Here is a 19,073-nt window from a genome sequence, read left to right as displayed (position 1 = left end):
TATATGATGGTACCTCAGGTTACAGACGCTTCAGGTTACAGACTCCGCTAACCCAGAAATAGTGCTTCAGGTTAAGAACTTTGCTTCAGGATGAGAACAGAAATCGTGCTCCGGCGGTGCGGCGGCAGCAGGAGGCCCCATTAGCTAAAGTGGTGCTTCAGGTTAAGAACGGACCTCCGGAACGAATTAAGTACTTAACCCGAGGTACCACTGTACTCAGATATTCATTATAGATCATATATTCTCTGGGGATGGGGGGGCAGGTTCAGCGTTGAAGCTGCGCTTTAAAACATCACAGCAACAGCTAGTCCAAATTGGGGGTGGACAAATTTCCAGTCCCATCTCCCTTTCACACGTTTTTACCCATAATTCTGTTCCCACCTTAATCCAGTAAATTTTGTTTCTAAACAATAAGGCCCCAAATAATGTATTTAAATGTGTTTTCTCCCCAGCTATGCATTAAATCTGTATTTTTATACACTGCTGAAGAGTGCATCCCAACAACTGGAGAAATGTAAAATCAGTTGGGTAGGTTTGTTTCAAGTTGTAGATTAGATGTACCTGTACTCCAAAGAAAGACAATATTAGAATTGAAAACAGTGGTCTCACTCAGTTAAGGCAACTTCATTTATTCATTTCATATAAATAGCTACGTCTCCAAAACAACGCAATAAAAAAATTTCCATACAAAGTCATTTATAATGAAGTTAGCATATTAAATATTTTATCCAGTGTAATACAGTGAGGCAGTAATGTACAGTTTTATGCAGCATATTAAAGCATTAAAAAGTTGTTTAGTTAAAAATGTACACACGTTTTAGCTCTTACACCATTCAGATAAGAACAGTGTTTTCACTTCCAATTAATTTCAAAGCAACAACTCTTTTATGCCTTCAGTAGTCAAAAATGAGCCAATATTGACCTAGTTTACATCCAGACTGAAGAATAAACCAGGCTTTTGCCAGAATCTCTCATTTTGCTAAATTTGACCTAAGAAAATGGGGCTCTGCATTTTTATATTAAACTTGTCAGTTACCTTAGAAAAGGTTTGTAACACCAACCCTTTTGCAGAAAAAAGCTCTGAGGCAAGGATGCAGGGTTCGTTAATCAAAGGAAGGGCAACTATGAGATTTTTAGTCTGTTCAAGCACAGTGGAACAGTTTGAAAGACCCAGACAACCGATGCTTAGAAAAACCTCCAAAAAACCTTGTAGTCCCATCCAAGGATTAGGTCAAGAGTTTAACCTGCCTCCGTAGAGGTCGGGGCTGGTGAACCTGCGGCCTTCCAGATCCCTCCAACAACACTGAGGGCCATAGATTTGCCAGTCCAGATGTAGATTCCAGAAGTCCTGTTCTATTTGTGTGTCTGAGCACAAAAACCCAAATAAAAGAAGCAGTGATGTCACTGGAAAAATTGGGTGGTGCATGTTCACTCTCCCTTGCATGAGAAATACAGGCAGTGTGTATGTGTGTAACTACAGCTCTCGGTTGTTGTAACTTGCAAAACGCTAGACTTTGAGCTGCATTTTCCAGTGGATATCTGGGTGCGGAAATCAATCCTTGAAATGATCTTCCCTTTACAATGGAAAAGGGGTAATCGGTTAAAAGGTAAGTTAGCAGCTTTGAATAAATGGAATGTGTGGTGGAACATTTTCTGCCCTGGTATTGGATATGCTGTTTGCTTTTGATGGGAGAAAGGCAGAGAGGAGAGTCTTTGCAAATTCAAGGGCATCATCACAGTCCAAATGGTATGGTAGGAGCTGGACTAACCAGCTGGGTTGCATTGGTCATCTGAACTGGTTGAGTGAGCTTCAATTGCCATTATTGTGCTAATGGTGATCCAGAGATCACTGCCTGCTCACCAGAGCGTTTGGATTACCAGCAGACCATTGCTGAAAGAAGTAAGACTTTGACCTTCCTTCAACTGCTTCAATTTCAGCATGGCTGCCAAAATTTTGCAAAGCCCAAATAAAGTGATCGCACCACAAGCAATGCATTAACTAAAAGAACCTTCAGTATGGATTCTACCGGGATGTTTTAGCAGTACACAAGACTGTCTTTTGCAAGATGCTCCATGAATCATAAACAAGGAAATAATAAACAGTGGTAATTTGACATGAAAGGTTAAAGCGCTTGGTTAAAAAATTGCACTGGCCCAAACAAGATTGGTTCTGGCAAATTCCTGGTTTTGGTAACCTTCAAGATAGCTTTGTTTCTGGCCCCAGCAGGACCAGAATTAACCTCTTGCCTCCAAAATGAGAAGTCCTCTGGTCCAGGAATGGAAAGTTGCATTTTGCATGGGGATGAGACACAAGGAACGGAAGTATTGCACCTGGAATCAAGTTGACTTCCTTCTGTCTGCAGCCTTCTCATCAATGTCAAAGAACCATTCTTTTTCAAATGTCAATTTCAAAGAAATTGTGTCTTAAAAACCAAACATCCTTCCCATAGGAAAGACATACCAAAAAATGGAAAACCCAGCAGCGACAATTTCAAGTTCCTTCTCTTTTCAGCATCCTTTGTTAGGACAATGAATGCAGCTGTGCAACTCTCAGGAATTGTGTAGGACCTGCCAGCTTGGGCGGAGTCTTATTTCCTTCTGGATGAATTTATAACACGACTGGAGATGGGAAGAAAGAAGAGAAACCTTGTGATGGAGACTGGCACTCATTTGTAAGATTAAGATCATCCTAGATACACCAGAAATCTTCTGTGGAACCCATGGCAGAGACTCTTGGTGCTATGAAACCTCTCTTGGTTCTATGGTATACTTCTCTGAACACCTGCCTGCTTTCTGGAGTAGCTCAGTTGGCAGAACAAGGGACTTAATCTGAAGGTCATGGGTTCGAGACCCAGAATCAGCAGAAATTGGACTAGATGACGCTTGTGCTCCCTTCCAACTATTCTATAATTCTAGCAATTATAAGAGAGGGCCATTGCATTTATGTTTCGCTAGTGAAAGCCCCTGGGTGGCCATTTTAGGAAATAATGTTATCAGTTTTCCATCAATCTAATTCGACTGTTTTATCCACCGTCACAGTCTAATTTTTGTCCTTACCTCGAGTGCTGTCAGCAGGAAGTCGTACATGCCTCCTTCATTTGTCGGGTCCATCAGATCTCTGATCAGGTGGATTTCTGCTCCTAAATGTTGTATACTGGTTTGTGGAGGGGAAGGCAAGATTATTCTGTTAGAACAGTGAAGTCTTATGACATCTTAAAGACTTCTTAAAGCTTTCATGGGCCAGAGTCCATTTTGTCAGATTATAAAGGCACCATCCTCATTTGTACATACAGTACAGTGGTATAGATGCGGGCAGAAAGTATTATTAGTTAGTGAGGTCAAAGCCAACCTCGCCCCCTAAAAACAACAACAAAAAGCAGACTGTTAATTAGTTTAATGTGCCAAGGATAAAACATCCCAGCATTGGTAACCTAATTAATACCTGCAAAAAAGGGTAAAGGGACCCCTGACCATTAGGTCCAGTTGTGGCTGACTCTGTGGTTGTGGCACTCATCTCGCTTTACTGGCCGAGGGAGCCGGTGTACAGCTTCTGGGTCATGTGGCCAGCATGACTAAGCCGCTTCAGGCGAACCAGAGCAGCGCACGGAAACGCCGTTTACCTTCCCACCGGAGCGGTACCTATTTATCTACTTGCACTTTGACGTACTTTCGAAATGCTAGGTTGGCAGGAGCAGGGACCGAGCAATGGGAGCTCACCCCATCGCAGGGATTCAAACTGCCGACCTTCTGATCGGCAAGTCCTAGGCTCTGTGGTTTAACCCACAGCGCCATACCTGTAGTGGAGTTCAAACCCATTATCTTGGTTTAGGCCAGGATTAAACTTCTTGATGAGTTGCTACAGTGGATGCTCGGGTTGCAAACGTGATCCGTGCAGGATGCATGTTTGCAACCCGCAGCGTTCGCAACCCATGTCTGCGCACACACGGGTTGCGATTTGGTGCTTCTGCGCATGTGCAAAGTGCAATTTAGCGCTTCTGCGCATGCGCAGCCACCGAAACCCAGAAGTAACCTGTTCCAGTACTTCTGAGTTTCGGCGGTCCGCTACCCAAAAAAACGCAACCTGAAGCGGCTGTAACCCGAGGTATGACTGTATTTGGCTAGGGTGATCAAAAGCACAAGGAATCTTGCCTCTTTAATAGTTGCACAGAAGCCATAATTCTAGCAGGTATATATAGCTTGCATTAACAGCCTCTCTTGGTTGCGTGTTGTCACCATCAATTCAGGGGTATAACACTTATGCCAGAGAAAACAGCTGCATTGAAGGGATTCTTGGTAAGGGCCTTTGTGTGTGTATACAGACTCTAGTCAGCAGGCCAAATCCTAAGCAATAGCAGTACTTGTGCGCCACTTGGATAGGTGGGTGGGGCCACCTTCCTGTCAATCACTTGGTGTCACCATGACATCAGGTGACCCAAGTTCAAAAGAAACTTGAGCGCAGTCTAAGTTAGCTCTGAAGTTGTTGTTTTTCCTTTCTCTCGTTCTTCCTATGAATGTGCAGCTTCAAACTGTGTTAGCACGCTTTGTAGCCTGACTTGAACTCCGTTCTCTGCGCTTTAAGCACATCTTGAAATCTGATCAACTGAAAGCCCACTTTCAGCAGGGATCGACTGCGCACTTGCAAGCTGGGAACTCGCAAGCAGATCTCAGCGGGACTTGCCGTCAGCACTGGTTAGTGCTGAGATGGCATGCCCCGCTTTAAGCGAGAACCAGCTCCACTTGGCAGCTCTTGTAACCAATCCCAGAAGGGCTTACATTTGCTGCCAAATTTAAAAGGTACCACATGCAAGCCCCACTTGCCAAGAAACAAATCAGGAAAATGCTTTGCGGGTACAAACCATACTTTTAAAGGACCCTGCCCCCCAAATAATAATAATAATAATAATAATAATAATAATAATAATAATAATGGAAACTGTACTTTGTTAATAGTGTCGGATTAGTAGCTCTGAATGGTAAGTTACAGTTCCCAGAGTTCTTGAGGGGAGGGCTGTGTTTTAACCATGATTATTGATTATTGTAGCTCGCTCTACGCAGGGCTGCCCTTGAAGCTGATCCAGAAACTCCAGCGGGTGCAGAATAGAATCATAGAATCATAGAGTTGGAAGAGACCACAAGGGCCATCGAGTCCAACCACCTGCCAAGCAGGAAACACCATCAGAGCACTCCTGACATATGGTTGTCAAGCCTCTGCTTAAAGACCTCCAAAGTAGGAGACTCCACCACACTCCTTGGCAGCAAATTCCACTGTCGAACAGCTCTTACTGTCAGGAAGTTCTTCCTAATGTTTAGGTGGAATCTTCTTTCTTGTAGTTTGGATCCATTGCTCCGTGTCCGCTTGTCTGGAGCAGCAGAAAACAACCTTTCTCCCTCCTCTATGTGACATCCTTTTATATATTTGAACATGGCTATCATATCACCCCTTAACCTCCTCTTCTCCAGGCTAAACATGCCCAGCTCCCTTAGCCGTTCCTCATAAGGCATCGTTTCCAGGCCTTTGACCATTTTGGTTGAATAATTATAATAACAACAATAATTTATTATTTATACCCCGCCCATCTGGCTGGGTTTCCCCAGCCACTCTGGGCGGCTTCCAACAAAATATTAAAATACAGTAATGCATCAAACATTAAAAGCTTCCCTAAACAGGGCTGCCTTCAGATGCCTTCTAAAAGTCTGGTAGTTGTTGTTCTCATTGACATCTGGTGGGAGGGCGTTCCACAGGGCGGGTGCCACCACCGAGAAAGCCCTGTGCCTGGTTCCCTGTAACCTCACTTCTTGCAAGGAAGGAACCGCCAGAAGGCCCTCAGCGCTGAACCATGGGGGTGGAGACGCTCCTTCAGGTATACTGAACCGAGGCCATTTAGGGCTTTCAAGATCAGCACCAACACTTTGAATTGTGCTCGGAAACGTACTGGGAGCCAATGTAGGTCTTTCAAGACCGGTGTTATATGGTCTCGGCGGCCACTCCCAGTCACCAGTCTGGCTGGCGTGTTCTGGATTAGTTGTAGTTTCCGGGTCACCTTCAAAGGTAGCCCCACGTAGAGCGCATGGCAGTAGTCCAAGCAGGAGATAACTAGAGCATGCACCACTCTGGCGAGACAGTCCACAGGCAGGTGGGGTCTCATCCTGCGTACCACATGGAGCTGTTAAACAGCTGCCCTGGACACAGAACTGACCTGCGCCTCCATGGACAGCTGTGAATCCAAAATGACTCCCAGGCTGCGCACCTGGTCCTTCAGGGGCACAGTTGCCCCATTCAGGACCAGGGAGTCCCCCACACCTTCCCCCCTCCTGTCCCCCCAAAACAGTACTTCTGTCTTGTCAGGATTCAACCTCAATCTGTTAGCTGCCATCCATCCTCTTGAGCTACAGGGGAGGCAATTTCAAAAGTCTATATAAGAGCTTGCACACCAATGTTCTGGGTTCCTCCCCCCTGCGTTGGGGGCGTGGGGGGGGGGCGTGAGCACCCTGTTGCAACAGATTAATAAATATCAGGCTTACTAGCTGCTTTGCTTCTCAGTCTTCTCTGGTTGGCCTCTGTTGTTTTTCTCCTACCGATAGAGAACCTACAGTGGTGCCCTGCAAGACGAATGCCTCGCAAGACGGAAAACTCGCTAGACGAAAGAGTTTTCCGTTTTGGAGGTGCTTCGCAAAACGAATTTCCTATGGGCTTGCTTCGCAAGATGACAATGTCTTGCGAGTTCCTGCTGGGTTTTTTTCCTCCCCCCCTTTTTCTAAGCCGCTAAGCCGCTTATCAGCTGATCCGATCAGCAGATAAGCCGCTAAAAGCCGCTAATAGCGCTAATCCGCTAATCCTTCAATGGGCTTGCTTCACAAGACGAAAAAACCGCTAGACGAAGAGAATCACAGAACGGATTCTTTTTGTCTTGCGAGGCACCACTGTACATAAGGACTATACAGGCTCTTGGGTACCCCATAAGGGAAAAGGAACAGTTTTCTTATAACACCCCCATCCCCAGCTGGGAAAAACCAGAAGAAATTTATGATGCTAAGCTCCAAAACAAACCAGCAACTAATTTGAAAATGGAACAGTTCCGGAGCTGTTTACACTCCAGTCTGCAGACACGGAAATGGACCCTCCTGAGGACCTGATCCGACCACATTGGAAAGGATGAGCAAGAAGGAGACCGGCTTCCCCTACCTTGCCCGCGTCACAACATACATCAGCAGCGGCAAGAGGTCGTCCATTGGCAGGCTATATTCCTTCTCCAGAACCCGGTTCACTGTCTTCTCAATTTCCTCGTATGTCTTTTGGAGGATGTCCAGTTTTTCCCGCGGGTCAACAGTAGTGCTGCACAAAGGTGAAGACCTGGTGAGTATCAACGTAAGCCCTAAAACACTCAAACCAGAAAGCGTATGGAAATCCTTGGGTAGGCGGCCGCAAGGATACTTCTGGCTCAGAAATGGAAATCGCAGGAGCTTCCAACGCTGGAAGAATGGCGGACTAAGATGGTGGAATATGTAGAGTTAAGCAAAGCTGACGAGGAAGATCCGGAATCAGAGTGACGAACTGTTTCAAAAGGACTGGAGCAAATTCATATTCTATATGAAAGAACATTGTAAACATCTGAAAACGTTTGTAGCTTTGAGTTGAAATGTTTTGCAATTAGAATATAAGGAACTGATTTACATTTAACAAGGGGAAATATAAGAATAAGAGAGAAGGTAAAACAGTGGCTATAGAAATGCTAAGAATAAAGCAAATATGTATGGAAGTCAGAAAGGGGGCGGGAGGTCGATGCTTGGACAGAGCGATGTTTAAGTTTATTGATTTATGTATGGAAATTGTGATTATGACAAAACTGAAAATGTAATAAAAATAATAATTATTATTTTAAAAAGGAAATCCTTGGGGAGGCGAGTGTGGGCTTAGTCCTCCTCGATTTGGATAGGGCCTATGATCAGGTGCCTTGGGAATCTCTGCTTTCCTTTTGGTGAATGAGCAAGTTGCTAGTCCCTATGGAGGAATGGGGAACCTTTGTCAACCTGCAGTCATGCTGGCCAGGCTGGAGGGCAATAGGGTTGGGGGCGGCTGAGCTAAGAGAGTCAGACCAAAGTTCATGGCCCAACTCAGCTCATAGGTAAAGGTAAAGGGACCCCTGACCATTAGGTCCAGTCGTGGCCGACTCTGGGGTTGCAGCACTCATCTCGCTTTATTGGCTGAGGGAGCCGGCGTACAGCTTCCAGGTCATGTGGCCAGCTTGACTAAGCCACCTCTGGCAGACCAGAACAGCGCATGGAAACGCAATTTACCTTCCTGCCAGAGCAGTACCTATTTATCTACTTGCACTTTGACGTGCTTTCGAACTGCTAGGTTGGCAGGAACAGGGATCGAGCAATGGGAGCTCACCCTGTTGCGGGGATTCGAACCGCCAACCTTCCGATCGGCAAGTCCTAGGCTCTGTGGTTTAACCCACAGCGCCACCTGCGTCCCAACTCAGCTCATAGGAAGTTACTATTTCTCAACCGAACCCACCTCACAGGGTTGTTGTGAGAATAAGGAGGTGTGGAACCATGCAAACTGCCTCCAACACCGTGGAAGGAGGAAAAAGAAAACAAATTGGTTAAAGCTGACCGAAAGTCCAGAGGTACCATTATTAACAATTTATGATGATGGGGTGGAAGGTTTGCAGGCTATGAAGGACCTGCTCACAAATTTATTGACAGCTGCACAAATTATGATAGCTAGGAAGTGGAAGGGGCAAGCAGAATACAAAATGGAAGAATGGTATAAAGAGGTGTGAGATATAGCTCTTAACGATAAATTAACATGTGCCATTACAGTAAGACGGGGAATATGCAGGAGAAATGATTTTGAGGCGATACGGAGGGTGTTTGCAGAATGTGTGCTGTTAAAACGGAAAGGGGTCAAACCATCGCAAGAGGTGTTGAAATTTTGGGGGGTTGAATAGTTGCAATGGAATGGTCTCGGTGGTGGGGCACCCATTTTTATTCTTATTCATTTATGATTATTACTTCGTCAGAGAAAGAAAGAAAATGTCAAGAAAAAGAAAGAGGAAAACAGAAACAAATTTTTGCTGTTAAATCGGCTCCTCCCTGAAAGAGGGCACGTGTTGCGGTGAGACCTGGAAACTGATCCCCTGTGTTGTGGGTGGGTATGTTTGGATAGCCACAACACCCAATTGGTAGGTCCCTTGATGCAGAGTGCAATCTGGCCAATGGGACGCAGTCCAAATGGTTCGAGGGACCTATTTATGAACGTGACCCAGAGCTTCCTCTTTCGGAGCTTGCATTCGGAACACCCGCCCACCTCTCCCTCTATTTAGGGCTTGCGCGCTTGACCTTGCTATGCCGTCGTGTGTCGTCTCTCGTTGGGACAGGGGCATGGCAGGAATTCCCCACTTGGCTGATTGGCGTGCCTGAGTCCAGGGGAGCATTTGGGTGGCGGAGATAGCCTGTTCCTGACTTTCCACTTATCCAGGTGTTCACCCTTGGCTGACCTATGCTGGTGTCCTGGGTCAGCGCTACCTGCAACAGTGCAGGGAGCTAGTCGAACCAGAGCCTATGCAACCAGTCACTTGCTGAAATCAATAAAGTTGTGGCCTAAATTCTGCCAAAAACCAAACCAACATTTGAGTCTTGTCTGAATTTATTTAAGGGGGAGGTTTAAAGGTCTAAACACGCAAGTGTTTCTCCACTTAAAAAATTAATGGGTGGCAACTTACATCAGCTTCTGTAGACATTCAGTAGCAGAAAGAAAGCAGCGGTCTTTGACCAGTGATCGTCTCTAAAATACACACACATATATAGAATTATTGTTCTTCCTATTTATTTATTATCCACTTGCACCTGGAACCTTGTGCTTGAAAAGCAGATGTTCTGCTTCAGAGCTGTGGTCCCTTCCCACGCTTGAAAGTAATAATAATAATAATAATAATAATAATAATAATAATAATAATAATAATTTATTATTTATACCCCACCCATCTGGCTGGGCCTCCCCAGCCACTCTGGGCAGCTTCCATAAAAACCAAAAATACAGTAAAATATCACACGTTTAAAACTTCCCTGAACAGGGCTGCCTTAAGATGTCTTCTGAATGTCAGGTAGTTGTTTATCGCTTTGACATCTGATGGGAGGGCGTTCCACAGGGCGGGCGCCACTACCGAGAAGGCCCTCTGCCTGGTTCCCTGTAGCTTTGCTTCTCGCAATGAGGGAACCGCCAGAAGGCCCTCGGCGCTGGACCTCAGCATCCGGGCAGAATGATGGGGGTGGAGACACTCCTTCAGGTATACTGGACCGAGGCCGTTTAGGGCTTTAAAGGTCAGCACCAACACTTTGAATTGTGCTCGGAAACGTACTGGGAGCCAATGTAGGTCTTTCAAGACCGGAGTAAGGAGGCTTCCTTATGCTGAGCCCAGACTATTAGTCCATCTAGCTCAGTATTGCTTCAGACAGAATGTCTCCCTGCCCTGCCCAGAGATGCCATTGAGGACTGCGCTTGGGACCTTCTACGTCAGGCATAGGCAAACCCAGTCCTCCAGATGTTTTGGGACTACAACTCCCTAGCTAACAGGACCAGTGGTCAGGGATTTTTTTATTTTTATTTTTATTTTTTATTAAAGATTTTCTTGTTTTACAGAAGTAATGTCTCTCATATTTTTTCCATGTAACATTTTTACAAATCCGTTTCATTTGTTCAGACATTAGGGGGAGAAAAAAAGAGAAGGGGTGGAGGAAGGGAAGATGGGTGGGGGTCGGGTGGCGATAATAATAATAATAATAATAATAATAATAATAATAATAATAATTTATTATTTGTACCCCGCCCATCTGGCTGGGTTTCCCCAGCCACTCTGGGCGGCTTCCAACAAAGATGAAAAACACACTAAAATGTCACATATTAAAAACTTCCCTGAACAGGGCTGCCTTCAGATGTCTTCTGAATGTCAGGTAGTTGTTTATCACTTTGACATCTGAGGGGAGGGCGTTCCACAGGGCGGGCGCCACTACCAAGAAGGCCCTCTGCCTGGTTCCCTGTAACTTGGCCTCTCGCAGTGAGGGAACCGCCAGAAGGCCCTCGGAGCTGGACATCAGTGTCTGGGCAGAACGATGGGGTGGAGATGCTCTGTTATGCTTAATGTATGTGGGGTTTGGTGTCAGCGTTGCTTGTGCTGTTCACTTGTGTTCCTTTGGTGGTGAGAGAGGTTGGGGTTGGGGGTTGGCCTAGGGTGTGGTTGTTTGTGATTGGCTGTGGTGATCTTTGTTTTTGTGTGTGAGTGGGGTGGGTGGGTGTTTTTTTTTTCATGCATAATTTTTATTGGTTTACAAAAATCAAAGCACAGAGTAAGCTGTATCAATATTCATATCAATTCACCAAAAGAAAGAAAAAAGACTTCCTTCAGTCATTCCACGAATCGTCCAAAATAACAGTAAACAATATATCCGCATTTCCATGTTTGTAATGCCTTAAGTCATTCTCATTCTTCCATTTTCTTTTGGCATTACCCTTTACCTCTTACAGAGCACCTCTGAAACCAACTAGTGTTATCTGTTCATCGATTAGGCTTTCCAGATATTTCGTAAAACTTTCCCAATTTTTAACAAACCTCTGATCTTTTGTATATCTAATTTTACCTGTCATCCTGTCCATCTCCACATAGTCTAATAGTTTGGATCTCCATTCCTCCGTTGTCGGTACACTCTCTTGTTTCCAATTTTTAGCTATTAAGACCCTTGCTGCCGTTGTTGCGTATTGGAACAGTTTGTAGTCTTTCTTCTTTATCTCCTTTCCTACCAAACCTAGCAGAAACGCCTCAGGTCTTTTGGCAAAGGTGTATCTTAGCATTTTCTTCAATTCATTATATATACTCTCCCAAAACTCCGTGACCTTTCGGCATTCCCACCACATATGGTAGAAGGTCCCCTCCCTTTCCTTGCATTTCCAGCACTTGTTACAGGATCCGTACATTTTAGCTAGTTTAACCGGGGTCAAGTACCAACGATAAAACATTTTCATTAAGTTCTCTTTAAGTGACACACAAGCTGTAAATTTAAGATGTTGTTTCCAGAGTTTTTCCCACTCTTCTAAATAAATATTATGGCCAAAATCTCTGGCCCAGTGTGTCATTACCGCCTTGACCTCCTCGTCAGCTAAGTTCCAGTCCAGTAAGTATTTGTACATTTTTGATAATATTTTTGTATTATTCCCCAAAATCTCAATTTGAAATCTAGATTTTTTGTCGGCGTAGCCTTTATCTTTGACGTCTTTCCTAAACATATCATTTATCTGGTGGTGGTGTAGCCAGTCATATACTAGAGGTTTAACCTGCTCATACGGCCTTATTTTCCACTTTCCTTCCTCCTTCATTAACAGTTGTTCATAGGTTGCCCAGTTGGCTCCCATATTGATCTTTTTGATAGCCATAACCTCTAATGGAGATAACCATTGGGGTGTTCTGGGTTCTAGCATGTCTTTATACCTTTCCCAAACCTCCAGCAGAGGGCCCCTAAATATATGATTTCCAAATCCTTTGTGGCCCTTCTTCCGCCCATGCCACAGATAGGCGTGCCACCCATATCGGTTATCATGGCCCTCTAGGTCTAACACTTCCCTGTCTTCTAGTTTTATCCATGTCTTAACCCAACATAAGCAAGATGCCTCATAGTATATTTTCAGATCCGGTAGGGCGAAGCCTCCCCTTTCTTTGGTATCCGTCAAAATTTTGAACTTTACTCTCGGCTTCTTCCCCTGCCAGATGAATCTGGAAATCTCTCTATGCCAGGCTTTAAATAACTTTGTACCTTTGATAATCGGGATATTTTGAAAGAGGAATAAGATTCTTGGTAATACCGACATTTTAATTGTGGCTATTCTGCCCCAGAATGACAGTCTAAGCCGACCCCACGTTACTATGTCCTTCTTGACTCCTTTCCATACCATTTCGTAATTGTTTTTAAATAAATCTATATTTTTTGGCGTTACCCATATCCCTAGGTATTTCACCTTCTTTGTTACATCTATTTCTATTTCTCTTTGTAATTTCTCAATTTCATCTGCCTGCATATTTTTAACTAATATTTTTGTCTTCCTTTTGTTTAATTTAAAGCCTGCCACTTCCCCGAACTGGTCGAATTCTCTGAGTACCTCTTTCGTTGAATCTAATGGATCTTCCATTGTTACGACCAGGTCGTCTGCAAAAGCTTTAGTTTTGTGTTCGTGCTGGCCGACCCTGATACCTTTAATTCCTTTGTTGTCTCTGATGGAGTTCAGTAAAACCTCTAATATCATTATGAATAACAGTGGGGACAGTGGGCATCCCTGTCTTGTTCCTTTAGTTACTGTTAATTCTTCCGTCTCTACATTATTTATTATCAATCTTGCTCTTTGTTCCGTGTATATTGCTTTTATCCCATTGAAGAATTCAGTACCTACTTCCATATAGTCCAATTGCTTCAACAGGAATTCCCAGTTTACGTTATCGAACGCTTTCTCAGCGTCTACAAATAGCAGTAAACCTTGTTTGTCACACCTTTCTGTTAGATATTCTATAATGTTTATGATGTTTCTTAAGTTGTCTTTCATTTGCCTTCCCGGCAAAAAACCGGCCTGGTCTCTATGGATACTTTTTACCAAAATGACTTTAAGTCTTCTAGCTAAGACTCCCGCAAAGATCTTATAATCTATATTTAGTAAGGAAATCGGCCTGTAATTTTTAATTTGCTCTAAGTCTGTATCTAGCTTTGGAATTAAAGTGATCAATGCCTCCTTCCACGTCTCCGGTATTTCTCTTTCCTTTAAGATGTTGTTCATTACTTCTTGTAGTGGATTCAGCAGAGCCGATTCCATCTCTTTATAGTATCTACTAGTAAACCCATCTGGGCCTGGGGCTTTCCCATTTTTTAAGTCTGTTATTATTGCTTTTATTTCCTCCGCCTCAATTGGGGCGTTTAGTTTCTCTTTATCTACTGCGGTAATCTTATTAATGTTCTTGGCTATTAGATATCTCTCTATTTCCTTCGTCTGATTCCTTTCTATATTTCTAAAAAGTCCTCCATAGAAGTCCATAAAGGCTCTCCTTATTTCTTTAGGTTTGTTTATCTCTACTCCTTCCACCACTATCCTGTTTATTGTATTTTGTTCCTTTCTTTTTTTCAGCTGCCAGGCTAATAACTTCCCTGTTTTATTAGCATATTCGAAGTTCCTCTGTCGCAGTCTTTTAATTTTCCATTCTATCTCTCTATTTATCAGCATTGTATATTGGGATTGTAAGACTTTTATGTTCTCTTTTATTTTCTTATTTTTTGGGTTTTTAATCAATTTCTGCTCGTTCTCTGCTAATTGTTGTATAATTTCTTTTTTCCCTTTTCCCCTTTTTTTATTCTTGATTGCACTCTGTTGAATAAAAAAACCCCGCATCACCGCCTTACCTGCATCCCATACCACCTTTGACTTTATATTATTGCCTAAGTTATCTTCAAAATATTCTTTTAGTCTGTTTTGGGCCTTTTCTACTACCTCTTGGTCATCCAGCAGATAATCCTTCAGTCTCCATCTGGTTAATCTGCTTTCTTGCCCTTTCAATTCCATTTTTATTGGGTTATGGTCCGAGATTGTTCTGGCCTGGATCTCCACCCGTACAGATCTTGGGACTAGCTCTTTCGAAATCCATATCTGGTCTAATCTTGATGATGAATCGTTAGGTTCTGAATGGAAGGTATATTGCTTTTCTAGGGGGTATTTGAACCTCCAAATATCTAATAAATTGCAGTTTTGGGCCAAAGAGAAGAAAGTTCTAGGCAGTTTCCCTTCTTTACTCTTTGTATCCCTCAATCTGTCCAGTTCTAACGACACCACGCCGTTCATATCTCCTAGTAGTATGATTTTCTGGTCGGCGTAGTCAGATAGCCTTTCTTCCAACTTCCCATAAAATTCTGACTTATTTACATTGGGCGCATATATTCCAACTATTATTATCTTTTCTCCCTGCCAATTTATTTGTACTGCTGATATCCTTCCTTCTTCATCTTTGAATAGATGTTTCGCTTCAATTTTTTTGTTTATATAGATAACCACTCCCCTCTTTTTACTCTGGTCTGAGGATATAAATTCATTCCCCAATCTTTGATTAATCAGAGTTCTTTTATGTTTCCTCGCTATGTGTGTCTCTTGGAGACAGATGACGTCCAAACCTTCCTTCTTCAGAATGTGCTCGATTCGATTCCTTTTTCCTTTATCATTCATCCCATTAACATTCCAACTAAACACCTTTAACGCCATTACGGTTTAATTATGGGGAAGGGAAAAAAAAAACAGCTATTGATTCCTTTTATGCTTCCTCTTCAGTCCCTCCTCCCTCCTCCTGTGGTGATCTTTGTTTTTGTGTGTGAGTGGGGTGGGTGGGTGTTTTGGATCAGGTTTGCCATATTGATTTGTTAGTGGGTTATTGTCATTGTCTTGTTGGGCTGTGTATGTGATAAAGGGGAGCCATACCTGGGTAAAGGCGTCTTCTTCTGTTTGTCCCCATGTCAGTTTCAGTTTATTGGTTAATTTTTCTAGTAGGGCTGTTTCCCATACTATTTGGTACCATTGGTCCATGCTTACTCCTGACAGGTCTCTCCAGTGTCTGGTTATGGTGTTTCTGGCTGCTGAAAGTAGGTGGGTTATGAGTTCTTTGTGGTGTAAATGGGCATTGTTGTCTTGGAAGATGTTTAGTAGGGCCAATTCTGGGGTGGTGTCTAATACTTGCTTAGTTATTTTACATATTTCACATATGGCTGTTGTCCAGAATAGTACCAGTGGTCAGGGATGATGGGAGTTGTAGTCTCAAAACATCTGGAGGGCCGAGTTTGTCTGTGCCTGTACTACGTGCAAAAGATGTGCATTACTAGGAAATTGGAAAGCTCCATTGTACCACCAGACCCTCTAAGTTATCTATATTAACTGGCTGCAGCTCAAGAAACCACCGAATTGAATTCCAAATATCGCTGAATTTGTCAATAACAACAACAGCAACCAGAGCTTTTTTCTAAAAAAAATGTTTAGGGGTACTCTCATTTTCCTACTCATATTGAAAAACTGCCCATCAATGAAGCCAAATGTAGAGTCACAAAATGTTTAGGGGTATGCGTCCCCCTGCGTCCCCCCAGAAAACAGCACTGATGATGATGATGATAATAATAACAACAAAAATAATAATAAATTTATTACTTATACCCCGTCCATCTAGCTGGGTTTGCTGTTTTAGGGGTTGTTTGACAACAGAATTGACTCAGGTTCCTTCTCCCTGCTAGGCAGCTCCTTCTCCATTGAGCCACACCTGTGCTACTCAAATGAGTTTTGCACGAGGGATCTGTTTCTATATTTTTTCAAGGCATCCTCTCGCTGTCACCTGCAATGGTCCAATCCCACCTTACTGCGTACGCGAACCAGAAGAGAACTGAGGGTGGACTTACCTGGTTACTTGTGAGCGTCAGATCTTTGAGGGGCCACAAATATCTGAAACGAGAAGAGGCCGGGGTCAAAGGGCGGAAGAGGGATTTGTGTTTGGAGCAGCAAGGCTTGCTTGTGGGCTTCCCAAAGGCATTGTGGGAAACAGGATAAGAACAAAACACAAGCCTTTTGGTATGAGCCAATGGCCAATCTAGTCCAGAATCCTGTTTTCACAGTGGCCAGCTAGATGCCTTGTGGGTAACCCTGAGCATAAGAACTCCTCTCTTGCAGTTTCCAACAACTGGGACTCAAAAGCAATGCTGCTTCCAGTCACAGATGTGCATTCTTCAACATCAACTTCGTTGGACTGGTCATGTTGTGCAGATGACTGACGATCGTCTTCCAAAGCAACTACTCTATTCCCAACTTAAAAATGGAAAGCGTAATGCTGGTGGTCAACAAAAGAGGTTTAAAGACTGTCTCAAGGCAAATTTCAACACCAACAATTGGGAAACACTGGCCTGCGAGCGCTCCAACTGAATAATAATACAGTGGTACCTTGGTTCTCAAACGCCTTGGTACTCAAACAACTTGGAACCCAAACGCTGCAAACCCAGAAGTATGTGTTCCAGTTTTCAAACCTTTTCAGAAGCCAAACGTGCTCCGTTTTGAGTGTTGCGCTTCCGATGTGAGTGTGACGCTGAGGTCTGTCTGTTTTTGCTATTTACAGTATTTTGCGTTTTCGTTTGTGCGGCTCTTTTTTTTAAAAAAAAAAATTGTGACTGTGTGGAACCCAGCTCAGCTACTGATGGATTGATTGGGTGACTGCAGCACATTGTGTATTGCTTTCATTTTATGGATCCATGGTCTCGTTAGATAGTAAAATTCATGTTAAATTGCTGTTTTAGGGTTTGCTTTTAAAAGTCTGGAACAGAGTAATCCCTTTTGCATTATTTTCTATGGGAAAAGCGTGCCTTGGTTTTGGAACGCTTTGGTTTTGGAACGGACTTCCGGAACAGATTAAGTTTGAGAACCAAGGTACCACTGTAGTGTTATCAGAAAGGAAGAAAAACAGCTGGCCACCACACGCTTCCTCCAAGGGCACTGTTCTCTCCTTGCCAAGCAAGGTGCCACTGTAATTTATTAATAATAATAATAATAATAATAATAATAATAATAATAATAATAATAATAATAATAATAATATTTTCAGTGTGTGGACAATATTGAGCTAGACTGACTGAGCAGCGATATGATGGGAAAGGGCTTTAGCTCAATAGTAGAACATCTGCTTTGCATGCAGGATATAGAAAGGGAGGGAGAGAATTTCTACAGCATACGCAACCACTCACTTTTGGACCTCCAGGAATTCAAGCAGCTTAACATCAGGAAACAGGCTCAGATCCACAATCCCTTGGCAATACAGGTCATCCTCTTTCTGGTGGTAAAGCATGTAGAGCATTGAGAGTTCTGGGTAGAAACACGGCAGGATGAGGGGCAGCACGAGGGCCGGTCCGTTGAGGTCACTGAGGCGGAGGAAGCGGAAAGGGAAGTTTGTACAAAGGGCTGCAATCCAGATTGTGGCAGCTAGACTGGTGACTGGGAGCGGCTGCTGAGACCACATAACAGCGGTCTTGAAAGACCTACATTGGCTCCCAGTACATTTCTGAGCACAATTCAAAGTGTTGGTGCTGACCTTGAAAGCCCTAAACGGCCTCAGTCCAGTATACCTGAAGGAGCGTCTCCACCCCCATCGTTCTGGCCGGACACTGAGGTCCAGCGCCGAGGGTCTTCTGGCGGTTCCCTCCCTGCGAGAAGCCAAGTTACAGGGAACCAGGCACAGGGCCTTCTCGGTAGTGGCGCCCGCCCTGTGGAACGCCCTCCCACCAGATGTCAAAGAGAAGAACAACTACCAGACTTTTAGAAGACATCTGAAGGCAGCCCTGTTTAGGGAAGCTTTTAATGTTTAACAGACTACTGTATTTTAACACTCTGTTGAAAGCTGTCCAGAGTGGCTGGGGAAACCCAGCCAGATGGGTGTGGTATAAGTAAAAAATTATTATTATTATTATTATTATTATTATTATTATTATTATTATTATTATTCACAGAGGACCTTGTGCTTGGCGCTTGCTTTTCGCAAACCGGCCTTGGGAAGCAGAGCAGCGTAAAAAGGATCTTTTTTTAAAAAAATGCAGAATGTTTATTTTGTAAAATTTAGACACTGCTTGATTGAAAATGAAACCTCAAATCAGATTAATGCACTCTAATCAAGTAGCTGGGTCAGAATGGAGCCAACCATTGAGGATAGGTTAGTGGGAGAGGGTCTTTTCTTGTAGGATCATAGGGGCAGGGACCTGATTTTGATCAGAATCCCCTGTTGCTAAGCACACCGTGGTCTTTGATGGAGCTCTAGAAGGAAAATAAAGTAGAATCTAAAAAGGTAAAGGACCCCTGACAGTTAAGTCCAGTCGCGAATGACTCTGGGGTTGCGGAGCTCATCGCGCTTTACAGGCCGAGGGAGCAGACGTTTGTCCGCAGACAGTTTTTCCAGGTCATGTGGCCGGCATGACTAAGCCGCTTCTGACAAACCAGAGCAGCGCACAGAAACGCCGTTTACCTCCCCGCCACAGCGGTA

At 43.7% G+C, this 19,073-nt stretch overlaps 1 protein-coding gene across 4 annotated transcripts in view; it reads right to left on the bottom strand.

Moving 5' to 3' along the window:
* Positions 1-613: 613 nt before the first annotated feature.
* ALS2CL (ALS2 C-terminal like) overlaps positions 614-19,073 on the bottom strand; it is a 93,883-nt gene continuing 75,423 nt past the window's right edge. For all 4 annotated transcript variants that reach the window (XM_083466694.1, XM_083466697.1, XM_083466696.1 and 1 more), the window contains exons 21-26: positions 17,788-17,961; positions 16,459-16,501; positions 9,729-9,790; positions 7,184-7,333; positions 3,058-3,154; positions 614-2,619 (exon numbers count right to left, since the gene is read on the bottom strand). In XM_083466694.1, the coding sequence (XP_083322820.1) occupies positions 2,551-2,619; positions 3,058-3,154; positions 7,184-7,333; positions 9,729-9,790; positions 16,459-16,501; positions 17,788-17,961 (595 nt within the window). In that variant the 3' untranslated portion in view covers positions 614-2,550. The remainder of the gene's footprint in view (positions 2,620-3,057; positions 3,155-7,183; positions 7,334-9,728; positions 9,791-16,458; positions 16,502-17,787; positions 17,962-19,073) is intronic.

The sequence above is a fragment of the Podarcis liolepis genome (genome assembly GCF_965112155.1).
Source record: "Podarcis liolepis genome assembly, chromosome: 12".
Taxonomy (NCBI): domain Eukaryota; kingdom Metazoa; phylum Chordata; class Lepidosauria; order Squamata; family Lacertidae; genus Podarcis; species Podarcis liolepis.
This window is presented reverse-complemented; position numbering and strand designations above follow the sequence as displayed.